Genomic DNA, 13,710 nt, shown 5'->3' on the forward strand with positions numbered 1-13,710 from the left:
CAGCGGCCTACACTGGCAAGCTGCTCATGAGTTTACCCACGATAGCAACCAGTGGACACCCACTTATCTGCAATGATAGATTGGCCCGTGTTCCAGAACTTGAAATCAGCTTAATTTCCCAACGCGGATTGGAAGGGCACGTGCACTTTCACATGGCTTACCAAAGCCGGAGCACCTTTGGTGCCAGTGCGCACACACTGGCCTTATCGGCCCAGCCGGACATGGTTGGACCCCTCCCGTATATGGTTGCACACTCCTGGTCAACAACAGCAGGCCAGGCACCTTGCCACTAGCACCTTGGATGCACGGGTACTGACGCAGGCCTACACTGGTAGGCCTGACCCAGAGGTTAGAACACCTAGATTGCAGGTATGCACTCATCAGCCCGATGACAGGCCGGGCACTTATCCATCATGCCATAGGTGCTGTGGTGCATCCTCCTGCCTGCCACAGCAGGTGGGATACATATCCGAAACAGCATCAGGGCCGGTGCACACACCTCGGTCTGCTTTTGCAGACCAGCCCATGTTCCCCCCCCCCGCGCATCAGTGTCTCTTCCTAACCTGTGTAGGAAGGCAGATGCACTTCCCCATGGCTTCGAGAGTGAGGATGTTCGGGGGCCCTGAAGCCAGTCCAGAGATTTGTTAACTCCCGAAGAGAATCCATGTGGAGAGCCAAACTCTTAAGAAGGGGAACTCTATTGAGGGGTTCCTCACTACCCGGGCAGGAAACATAGATATGTGCCTGCCCAGCCTTCAGCGTACCCTGGCCCTCCCCCCATCCCCCCATCCCCCCTTGGTGCCTGAGACCGGCCATGGCAGACCCGATGTAGGGTTGCTGGCTATCCGGTGGATGGCAGGCTCAGTGCTACGTCCCACTACTTAGCCCGTACTGTACCTGCCCAGAGTAGGGGGTATAACTGATTACAGGGCGCACATAGGTACAGTACGAAGACCCTATTGTATCTGCACCCCCAGCCCAATGCAGGCGTGGTGGGTGCTCTACTGGTGGGCCCAGTTTCCTAAGGTGATGCAGAGAGACTTGGCAAAGACTAGGAGGAAAGGGTAAAAGGTTTTGTGGTAATTTCCCCTAAAAATATCCTGTTCAACACCGGTTAATCATGGTTTGGGTTAAATTGGTAAAGCAATATATGGGGATGCTTTGGTTTTGAGTGGTCCGACTGTAGTTGGCGATGCTTGATGTTGATGGTTTTAGTTGGAGAAACTTTGACCTTGAATCGCTGAGGTGTGGAGTTTTGATGCTTTGATAGGTCTATGCGTTGATTGGAAATGTTTCTTATTTCATTGGTCATGGTATTAATTGGGTTGCTTTGGTCTTGATTTGTTGCTATTCTGTGTGTCCATGCTTGATTTCAATTGATCCCAGCACTAGTTGGAGATAATCTGTTTTTAATTGCTCTAGGCACTAGTTGGAAATGCTAGGATCAGTAATTGTAAAAGAGATTGATGGAGTAAGCCAACATTTTGTGTGTGACAGATTGACAATACTTAACAGATGTTCATTATTCCCAAACCTCTCAGGCTCCCAGTGAGTACGAGACCAGTCCAGAACTGCTCTACTATCGCATTGCCCATCTCAACCGTGGACAGCAGTATCTTCTCTGGGTGGCGGCTGTGACCTCAGCTGGTCGTGGTAACATCAGTGAAAAGGTCACCATTGAACCCGCTGGGAAGGGTAAGCAGGTTATTTTTGTTATGGGTGGGTAGAACTAAGGGAAGGCGAATTAACAAGAAGGAAGATGTTGTATTTAAGCAAACTCTGCTCGTCGCTGTCCTCTCTCCTGTGTCATCTCCATGGTGCCGCTATCGAACATGTGAAAACTATAGAGGCAGTGCAGGAATTACTGCCCCACGTGCATGTTTAAAAGGAAGGCCAGACAAAAAAATAGGTGGTTCTGCTACGGTACATACGTTTTTAAAATTCCAGCATGGACCTGGACCGTCCACACCTTTAACTGCAGGCTTACCCTCAATGCTCATGGCGGAGTAGGTAGCAATTGGAGTTGGAGTGGTCCTGAGGAAGGCGATAAAGTAGCTATATTTATTAAAGACTCAGTATATGTACATGAAACTGTTTACTTTGTGAAACTAAGTTGCCTGTTCTTAGCTACATAAAAGCAGTAACATTCTCATAATTGAGAGAATATTTAAAAAAAATTGAATTGACATTATGATCAGATACTCTAACAACCACCCTGCTGGTTACTCCAGGTAAGAGTATGCCTGTGCTGAAAATATATACTATTAACTCTATTACCTACTCCACAATGAGGTATCAAGCATTTCTAAGATAAAGTGGTTCAGCACCTAAGAAGTGAAAAGAGCAATCTTTTTATAGTCACAAATATTTTCAGTATTGGCACATACATATTTGTGACCACCAGCAGGGTGGTAAGTGACCTTTTCTTAACCGGTTTTTAATCAATTTATTGCACCAGTGAACATTGCTATTCTTAATCTCTCAGCAAGCAGTTAACAAAAATAAATGTACACATGTAAATTTAGCTTACCCTTTGTAGCAAATGTACTACTTTTGGCTATTCACCATTTATAAGTCTAAATTTACTACAAACTGTAGAATTAACAGAAGTAAGCTTACTTTCATATTAAGAAAAAGGAATAGATTGCATAACAATATGCCTAAACATAATTTTTTCCATACACAATGTGCTTGTGGGTAAAAAAAAACATACTTTTGTGAATAGGGCAAACATTACTGCCAGTCACTCACGACTAAAACCTTGGTACAATCAAATATTAAGAAAAGGCAAAGCCGACCTAAGGAACCAAACAAAAATATACAAGAGGTACATAACTAATGAAAAGACAAAGCTCTGTTCAATTGTTAGAACATAGGAGGAGAACAAATTGGAAAAAACTGGGAGATAAAAAAGAAGTACTATTAAGAGGAATGGTTTCAATTACAAGCGTTATTGGAGCACAGCAACTATTCCTAATTCTGTCTCTACATAAACAGTTTACAAGAGAATACGCATAAAAAGGGAAACTGTATATTGTAAAAGAAGGATGGATGGCATCCATCAAATACATTTATACAAAGGAAGAACCAGCTGCTGAGGACACGAAGACTTCAAATAGGAGGACTTCATTAGTGTAATAAATAAAGGAGCCAATAAACCACAAACTTGTGGCAAAAGTATCTGGCTCAATAAGAGAAAATGGAACAGCTGATCTTAATGGTTTGCCAGGCTATTTTTTCAAAGCTGATACGAGTTATTGGTTGCAGTATTTACCACAGCTATATCAAGCCTCTTTTGTGTACGCACAGATTCTGCAGTCTTGGCGCAGATCCACCTTGCATCCAATACACAAAAAGAGGAATACAAAAGACCTGGCAAACCATCAGATAGCTTTATCAGACTTGGAAGCTAAGCGTATGCAAGAATTCTTCTGAAGGATCTAGAAGACTGGGTTGAAAAAGAAAAGCTAATACCCTATTATCGCACTGGGTTCAGACAAAAAGCATCAACTGTAGACAGTCCAGTTCTGCTCTTTTGTACCTGGCCCAAGGTTATAACCACGCTTCCAGTGTCTGGTTTATGCCTGCTTTGTTGACTACTCCGCAGTATTTGATGGAGTGGACCGGCAAAAAGTATGGAAGAAAGTAGTTGATTGTGATATACCCCAAACACTACTTAAAGCAATAATCACACTCTACTCTGTCACATGTGTATGCGTTAAACTGAGCTACAGAGACAAGGTGTCCGGTAGGATTTTTACAAACAGGGGAATTAAATTAGGGTTCCTATGGGCTCCGCTGTTGTTCAGCCTGTACACTGCAGACTTGGGGTCTGCTATAACAAAGGCCAAATCATATCCGCCAAGTATAGGACCATGATCTTGAAATATGCTGACAACCTAGTCATCTTTAATCAAACACAAATAGAACTATAGCGTTCACTGGAGGAGCTACACAAATACAACCTGAACAACAAATTAGTGGCAAACGCTAGCAAAATGAAAGTAATGGTCTTTGGGAAACTTAAGGGATATCAAAGGGAGTCTAGAAATTGGGCCTAGCTAAGATTGACTATTCTCCAGCTTACAACTACCTAGGTATCTGGCTGTTGGACGCAAGTAAGTGTTTAACCTATGTAAGACAAATGGACGTAAAAGCACAAATATTTATATTTACACTATGTCTGCTAAATGCTAGCTTTTATGGTCCATCAGCAGAAGCAGTCGTAACCATAATAAAACCCAAACTGGTACCAACAATCTCATAAAATGAACATGGTCTTAGGCAAGTTTTGCAGCGTGAATCTTTCTGGATTCACTATGCTGTGCATTATTCCGCGGTCTAGTGGTTGGGTCCGGAATCATAGTTTTTTCTTTGTTTTTTTTTTTTTTTTTTTTGTAGCCCAGTTGGGCGTCGACGTCCCACCTTTTGGTGTCCGTCCTGTGACGTCTGCATGCTTCCTGCGGAAGCTCCCACCCTTGGGCGCCATCTTCAGATTCTTTTTTCCGCCGTTGGGTCTGGATCGTTCCCGAGAGGGCTCCAGAGATTTGGAGAAAAGAAGAAGCAAGACTCGAGTTTGGAGAGAAAAAAAGTTGGAAAAGATGAAGGAAGACTACACCATCGAAAGGACAACGAAGAAGGGGAAATTTTTTGAGATTCCTCGACTTCCAGAGGAGAATGCGCAATCAGGGGACACCCTGAACGCAGGACATGGACAACACACCATTCAAATTCTGCCAAACTTGCCATCATAAGTACACGCAGAAGGACCAACACCCAGTCTGTAACCTCTGCCTGCCGGTCGACAACGAAAGCAGAGATTACAACGCCTGCTCTGCATTCACCCCGAAGACCCTTTGAGTGAGAGAGAGGCAAAGGATCGCAAACTTCACCATGCAGGGCAAGAGCCAACCTCCGTCCCTTCGAGACCTGGGACTCTCGACCGACGAGGAGGATTACGTCGCCGAAGAAGACATCGGCTACACGGTCGTAGAGACCGATAATAAGAAGACTACTGATAAGGTAGGAGAATCGACGACCCAAAAAGGCCCGAAAGACTCTCGACAGTCCACACAAGACTCTCGAAAAAACGAGGCCAAGCCCCCGAAAGTGCCGACGCCAAGAACTTCGGCGTCCGCAGCAGCAACCAGGCCCAGCGGATCCTCTCAGAAGGACTCCCTGGCGCCGAAGGAGGGCGACCAACCAAAGTCGTCGAAAAGCCTCCAAGAAAAGGAGCGCCCGACTATGAAAACATCTTCGAAGTCGACGGCGAAAGACGCAAAACCAGCCTCGACGCCAAAAAACAGCGTCGCCACCGAAAACAATCTCGACGCCGAAATCCATCTCGGCGCCAGCTAGCGCGCCAAAGAGACCGGCACAACCACTCGACGCCGAACAAGCGGCGGAGATGGAAAAAAAGAAGAGGAGACTCGAAGCAGGGATGGAGAACATCCTGCAGCGAAAGAAAGATTTCGAAGAGAAAATGAAATCTTACACAATTCCCTCGAGGCCAAAGTCACCAGAAGTACATGTGGTCGAGGATGAAGAGGAAGATTTCGAAGTAGAACAAGCGTCGGAGACCTTGGAAGATCTGGCATTTCAGGAAGATGATAATGCCTATTACGAGGAGGAGAGAGAGGACGAACAGACGGTGTACCAAGAATCAACATACTCGGATACACAGGAGGCCGAGTGGCAGGACGTCAACGCCGAAAGTCCAGAAGAGGGAGTGGACACATATCCAGCAAGGCCCTCGCCACCGGACGACATTGGGCTCTATAATGAATGCATCAAAACGCTGCAACAGCTTTCAGGGTCAAGCTCGAAGAGGAGGTGCCGAAAGGGGATTTCCTAGTAGAGACACTACTTCCAATGCATACTGGGAGCCAGTACCTGCCAATGCTTGAAAGCATCAAAGGGCAAGGAAGAGAGGCATTCAAGGAGCCTGCTACTTGTAAACCCCTTCACCCCAAGGACAGAGAAAAAATACAAGCACTCCTCAAAGGACCCAGCCTACATACAGGGCACAGTCGCTGCTGACTCTATCATCACGGCAACAGCAAGAAGAAGGGCCAATGTGCCAACTACTTCAGGTCCACCCCCTGATAAAGAGAGCAGAAGGATGGACCTAACAGGAAGGAAGATTGAAAGGAATGCCGCTATGCACTGGTGCATGGCTAATTCCAATGCACTACTCAACAGACACCATTACCAGATCATGGAGGAACTGGGCCAGTTGGTGAAACACCTACCTCAGGATCACCAACAAAGGGCTTCGCACCTGGTAGAGGAAGGCAAGAACTTGGCAAACTCTTGCCTAAAAACAGCACTGGACGGGGCAGACACGGCCAGCAGGCTTATGATGCTGGGCATCACAGAAAGAAGACAAGCCTGGCTCAGAATATCAGGCTTTAAACCGGAGGTGCAACACAACATCCTGAACACTCCGTTCAACGGTGAGACACTGTTCGGTGCAATAGTGGACGACAAGCTCGTACAGCTCAAAAAGGATAATGACACCGCAAGATCCATAGGGGCCTTGCAATTCAGGGGAGCGAAGAGAGGGACCCCGTCAAGGAGACCACACGGGAGAGGTGGGAACCAGCCGGGAACGTCGCACCAGTCCTTCCAACATTCCCACCAAAGCGACACCCATACACAACATGGCCATTAAAAACAGCAATGGCAATACCAACATAGGGGCCAGTCCTTTCGCGGGAGAGCAGGCGGACGTGGAAACACCAGGAGGGGTGGACAGCAAACCACCTCCAAGTGACTCTGCCTCATTGACAGTGCACACCTTACAAAAAACTCCAAGGTTGGAGCACAAAAGCAAAAAACTGGAGTCTCACGCACCAAAACACCACGAGCACATAACACCAGTGGGAGGAAGATTAAAACTCTTCCTCCAGGAGTGGAGAAACATTACAACGGACAAATGGATCATCAAGACAATACAGTACGGGTACTGCATAGAGTTAGAAAAAACACCACCAAGCAGAAGACCAAAGAAAAGAGCACTAGCAAAAGAGGAACTAGAGCTTCTTCAGAAGGAAGCAGAGGAACTGCTACGAAAGGAGGCTATTGAGCCTTTACCTCCCAGGGAAAGGAACAATAGGGTGTACTCTACGTACTTCCTAGTACCCAAAGTAGACGAAACAATGAGACCCATCCTGGACCTAAGGTTCCTCAACAAATTCATAAAGACACGGAAATTCAAAATGACATCCCTGCAAGAAGTAATCCCACAGATTCAAACAGGGGACTTCATGGTCACCATAGACCTAAAGGATGCCTACCTACACTGACGGCACAAGCATCTGCTATGATTTACAATCCACTCAGACCACTACCAATTCACAGCATTGGCCTTCGGACTAAAATCAGCACCAAGGGTGTTCACAAATTGTCTGGCAGCAGTCACAGCCCACTAAAGGAGGCAGGGGATACACGTATACCCTTACCTAGACGATTGGCTCATAAAGGCAAAGTCATACAATACGTGCAAACAGCACGCTCAGAGAGTGACAGACACACTAATCGCCCTAGGTTTCTCCATTCACTGGAAGAAGTTATCCATAAACCCACAGCAGGTCAAAATATTTCTGGGGGCACAAATCGACACCATTCAGGGAAAGGTGTTCCCCAGCGAGAAGAGAACAACGGCACTGTTGAAGGAGGGGCGCCTCTACCAGAAGGAGCAAGCTCTGACAGTGAGGGCGGTGAGCAAGATGATGGGCATGATGGCCTCATGCATCCACATAATACCAAATGTCCGACTACACATGAGACCACTCCAGGAGTGGCTGCAGGACCAATGGTCACTAGCGACGGGGTGTTGGGAGGACCTAGTGGTTGTAACGCACGCAGTGCAAGAGGAGATATCATGGTGGAACAAAGAAAACATAACAAAAGGAAAACTTCTAACACCACCAACAGTGACCATCACCACGGACGCATCCCAAAAGGGATGGGGAGCACACATGGAAAAACTACGCGTGAGGGGCTTGTGGACACAAGCAGGTGCTGTGAAACACATCAATTACCTAGAACTAAAGACCGTTCTCCTAGCTATGAAAGCCTTCCAGACGAAGTTGTACAATCAAACAGTGCTGATCCAGACGGACAACACAACAGCGATGTTCTACAAAAACAAACCGGGAGGAACACAATCTGCACCGCTGTCAGAGCTAGCGCAACAAATATGGAAATGGGCAATACCATTGAAAATAGATCTACTGGCGATACATCTGCCAGGAAAAGAAAACGTGGAAGCAGACTGGCTCAGCAGACAGACATCGGCCTCGCACGAATGGGAGCTGAATGCACAAGAAACAAAGAGACTGTTCGACAGGTGGGGAACTCCGTCAATAGACCTGTTTGCAACACACCAGAACGCGAAATGCCAACATTTCGCATCGAGGCAACCAGAGGAGGGGTCCCTTGGGAATGCCCTATGGATAAGCTGGTCAAAGACATTTGCCTACACTTTTCCGCCGATTCCCCTGATACACAAGGTACTCAGCAAGTGCAGGACATGCAACATGACCCTCATCCTGGTCGCACCCCAGTGGGCCAGACAAACATGGTACTCTCAGATTATGGAAATGACACAGAGTGCACCTCACAAATTTGGGAGGAGGAAAGACCTACTCTCCATGCAAAACAGAGAGGTGTTGCATCCAGAGCCAGAAAGTCTCAGCCTAGCAGCCTGGCTCCTGAGGACATAGAGTTTGCACACCTAAGGCTACCTGAGAGCACCCTGAGGGTACTTCGAGAGGCAAGAAGACCAAGCACACGTAAGTGCTACGTGGCCAAATGGAAGAGGTTCACATTATGGTGCAAAAAGGAGGGTCTGCACAACAAGATGACAAGAGACTCTACAGTCCTTAAGTACCTCACACACCTGCTCGAGACTAACCTGAGCTCATCATCGCTAAGGGTACACCTAGCAGCCATTGTCGCCTACACTAGAGGGGAAACAGGCAAAAGCTTCTTTACTTCTATAATTGTAAAAAGATTCCTGGAAGGTGCAAAAAGAATAGCACCACCTAAAAGGTTACCACCACCGGCATGGAAACTCAATATAGTACTGACAGAACTCATGAAAGCACCTTTTGAATCGATACATTAAGCCTCACTACAGATGCTAACGTTAAAAACAGCTTTCCTAGTGGCAATCACCTCGCTACGCAGAGTAAGCGAGCTGCAGGTGTTAACACTACAGGAACCCTACATACAAATTCACGACAGGGTGGTGATGAGAACGGACCCACACTTTATGCCAAAGGTGGTGTTCAAGTTCCACATCAACCAGACGATTCAAATACCAAGTTTCTTTCAGAAACCAACAACAAAAGCAGAAAGGGCACTGCACACTCTGGATGCGAGATGTGCATTCATGCATTACATAGAGAGAACTAAAGATCACAGGAAAACAAAACAGTTTTTTGTCTCCTTTGCTGAAAGTTTCATGGGAAAAGCTGTTACTAAAGGAACAATTGCACGATGGATCGCGCAAACTATACAATTCTGCCACAAACAAGCTCGACAAGAACTAGTAGAGGGGCCAAGGGCCCATTCAACAAGGAAGAAGGGAGCTACAATAGCCTTCTTGGCAAACACTCCCATTCAGGACATATGCCTGGCGGCAACATGGGCTTCTGTGCACACATTCACAAAACACTACTGTGTGGACATACAAATGAACAAGGAAGCACAAGTGGGACAGAAAGTGCTTCAGCACATATTCAAGAACACAAGCTCATCTTCCACCAAGCCGCCACAATAACAACAAACCGCTACGAAGTCTATGCACAGCATAGTGAATCCAGAAAGATTCACGCTGCAAAACGAATAGTTTCTTACCTGTCGGTGTAGTTTTGCAGCTTGAAGATCTTTCTGGATTCACTAGCGAACCCACCCACCTCCGCCAGAAAGATGAGGCTGGAGAAAAGAGGTGGTAATAAAAAAAAACGTCATAGAACTTCAAGGAAAACAGCGCTAAAGAGAAAAGATAAAGAACATTGCCATACAATTCGGAAACAGAACACAAACGAGAAAGAAAAAAGAATCCGAAGATGGCGCCCAAGGGTGGGAGCTTCCGCAGGAAGCATGCCGACGTCACAGGACGGACACCAAGAGGTGGGACGTCGACGCCCACCTGGGCTACAAAAAAAAAAAAAAAAAGAAAAGACTACGATTCCGGACCCAACCACTAGACCGCGGAATAATGCACAGCATAGTGAATCCAGAAAGATCTTCAAGCTGCAAAACTACACCGACAGGTAAGAAACTATTTGTTTCAATGTGTTGCCTATAGGCGCATCTTTCATTTTCCACGGTATACCTGAAGAGCCCAGATCCAGTTAGAATTTCGAATTTTAAAGTAAGACCATGTATGGATGTCCCATTTTCGTAGATATTACCATCAGATAGCCCTTGCTAAATGTGGGTCACTAAAAGAAATTCTGCAAGGGATTATTATAAGATCAGATAACCAATGGCCCAGATACTTGGACACGGCGAATACTGACCTAGACCTGAACATCCTGAGAACAAAAAGTATCTCTTACTCAGCCTTGAAACATACAATTAAAAAACAGGTTGATGTAATAACAAGAAAATCTGATTTGATGTTCCTCAATCATATGAATAGTACAGATTCATTGTGCCATCCTATGAAACTTCACGACCTCAACAATACTTGAAAGAATCACTGAGTCAAGTATGCAGGAGAAACATTATGCTTGCCAGGTCTTTGATTGTTCCAATTAATGACTTCCAATCAAACTTGAGGAATGATCCTAATACAACTATAAAATTCAAATTCTGTAATTGTAGAATAGAACCCTTGACGCACCTACTCTTCTGCTGTACAGAATTAGAGACTGCTCGCCGTTCTCTCCTGAAACCCAAGTTTTTACAGAAATGGACTTGCACCTGCAATGAGGCAATTTGTTTCAACATAGCAGACACAATAATTTTGGCTTTCCTTAGGAAATTTATTCAATATTATGGTGACTAGACCCCAAGCAGGTTCAAACCAAACTAGGCGATGTCATTAACAGTTTCAGCTGCTGCAACCTGATTGCACAATCATCTTGAAGGCCATGTATTTTAAAGATTTTTGTTAATTGAAGTTTGAGTATCGGTGATATGGTCTCAAATGCATGAACATTGAAAATCACATATTTTTTAAAGCTTTTATCAGATGAAGTCTGAATATTAGCGAGACGGCTTTGGACAGCCCATGTATACTCCAGCTCAAACTCAATAATTATATATTTAAAGATTTTATGATAAGAATTGTGACAGCTATATTTTAAGAAGCTTTATTCAAAGAATGTGTAATTCATTGTGAATGGTGGGTTTTTTGTACAAGGAGCTCTGATCTTTTAGTGTTCATTTGTAAAGATTTTAATAATTCATTTGCAAAATAAATTTTCAGGTGTTCAAGTGTTTACTAACTATTACAATTAATTTATGTATAGAATTAATTTAAATTGATATATTTTAATTTAAAAGTAGGTTATTAAAATATTTTAAAATATAATCATTCTTTTTAGTCCGATATATTTTCAACATTTATATGCATTTTTGAGAAGTCAAAATAAAAGAATTAATTTTACCATTATTTCCTATGACATATTACTATAAGTTCCATTCTTTCTTTCTACTGAAGGGTGTAGCAGTGTTAGCGGCTACCCATGTGTGGCGCTGGACTTACTCCTGCTTTAAGCTGGAATACATTTACTACTGTTCGGGGTCCTTTTTGGCTATAGTAACTTTAGAAGTGTCCTTTATAAGTAGCACTGGACTTACTCGTTTGTGGGAGCATGCATGTTCTACACTAAACCCTCCTTACCATTACATCTGCCTTAATCCACCAAAAACCCTCCTTTAGTAGTACCTATTCCCTATTTTCCAGCCACTCTTTCTGTCTCTCCCATATTTACTACTTAAACATAGGCTTACATATACAGAAATCTCTGCTGTCTGTTTGGAGATTTTCACACAGGAAGGATAGGAGAGACGGATGCTGAGACCTTTGTAAGCCGGTTAGTGAATAGCAACATTTTGTCATATGTGAATAGTACTAGTAAATGTCATACAAGGTATAGTTTTCAAAATACAAAATGATACATATCTGTGTACATCGTAAGCTTAATATTAATGTAAAAAAAGGAAGGTTAAAGGTCAGTACTGTGCGCATTCCATCCTAACATAGGCAGTGTTTGTCGATTTCCAGGGGAATGTACTTCGCAGTGTGGTCAGTGGACCAGCTATTTTAGCGATCCCCAATGATTTCTGCAAGCAGTACTCACTGGATACAGATGCACGTTCTTCATCAAATTGCCCCAAAACATTATGGTTGTTGCTACTGTCCTTCTCTTATCTGTTTGATTGACTTTAAATTATTCTTACACTGGAAATAGAGTGATCTGTATTGTATTATATTAAAGCATTAATATAGCACTTACTACCCCTAAGGGGGTTGCTGAAGCACTTGCCCAGATGGGTAGCATCCTACACTGTGTAGGGTGACTGGTTGTACCAATGGAAATACATTTTAATTTAACAAAGTCAGTGCTAAAACACTTATCTCCTTGGAGTGTGTGATGGTGCTATCAGCACATGTGAACTGTACACAGCATTCTACGTTCTGATATGATGACTGCACATCAGTGATTTCCAGTGTCTGGATCTGTATTTTGTCTGCAGCCCCCGCAAAGATCATTTCATTTGGAGGGACGGTGACCACGCCCTGGATGAAAGATGTGCGGTTGCTCTGTAGTTCTGTCGGGGAGCCAGCACCAAGTGTGAAATGGACCAAGGACAGGTAATAATGCCAGTAATGGGTGTGAATGTATGCTTCATGACTTTGGATATTAAAACCAAGAAGGGTAAGCCATCCAGGTCTTGTACCAGGAAGGTCCTGAACACCCAGACGAGTTTGTGAGAGTGGTCCATTGATCAGGTTATGATTTCAGCAGTAGGCATGGCCATACAGGTAGCCACACCAGAGCTAGAGTAAGGTTGGCCATATAGCTAGAATTGAGGCTGAATCCTGCACTTTGGAAGGACGTTGGTGCAAAGTTAGTTCTAGGTCACATGTCTACAACACAAAAATGCACCAACATCACAGACCGCACTCAAGCGTTCACACAACATTCTCAATCTATCCATAAAGTGTTTGACAACCAATTAACATTTCTAAAGCATGCATCAAACATCCTAGAGATTTGCTTAGAATGTATTGGTGCATGCATAGGATATTCCTGGATCAGTCACTGGATAGTGCTGAAACGTGAATCTAGTATTGGAGAATTGATGGATTAGTCTTTCCACATTCCGTAAGCATATACGTAGAATTCTGTAAGCATTATCAAGCATGTCATAAGCATTTATGAAGAATTCCTAGATCATTTATGAAGCATTAGGTAAGCATGTATTGAACATTGCAAAAGCATTAAGGTGCCAGCAGAATGAAATGACTAACCTATTTGAAAGAGACATTGGTTGAAAGTGTCTCTTATGAGAAGGTGGCAGTACCCCCATGTTCTTTATGTCTACTGGCTTCAGAAGTAGATCTTTGACAGGATTTCGTAAGCAATTCCCGAGTATTATGTAAGCATTCTCAGAGCATTCCTTTCCAAAAGTGTGTGGCGCACCTATAGTGCCGTTGGAAAAGCACTTTAGAAGTAAATT

The 13,710-nt window shown here is 44.3% G+C and overlaps 1 protein-coding gene across 1 annotated transcript in view; it reads left to right on the top strand.

Annotated features, from left to right (window-relative positions):
* Positions 1–13,710, top strand: part of DSCAML1 (DS cell adhesion molecule like 1) — a 630,702-nt gene that overhangs the window by 508,896 nt on the left and 108,096 nt on the right. The window contains exons 21-22 of the mRNA XM_086957025.1: positions 1,542–1,695; positions 12,724–12,841. Coding sequence (XP_086813151.1) covers positions 1,542–1,695; positions 12,724–12,841 — 272 coding nt within the window. The remainder of the gene's footprint in view (positions 1–1,541; positions 1,696–12,723; positions 12,842–13,710) is intronic.

This window comes from Lissotriton vulgaris, chromosome 2_1 (genome assembly GCF_964263255.1).
Source record: "Lissotriton vulgaris chromosome 2_1, aLisVul1.2, whole genome shotgun sequence".
NCBI classification, from domain to species: domain Eukaryota; kingdom Metazoa; phylum Chordata; class Amphibia; order Caudata; family Salamandridae; genus Lissotriton; species Lissotriton vulgaris.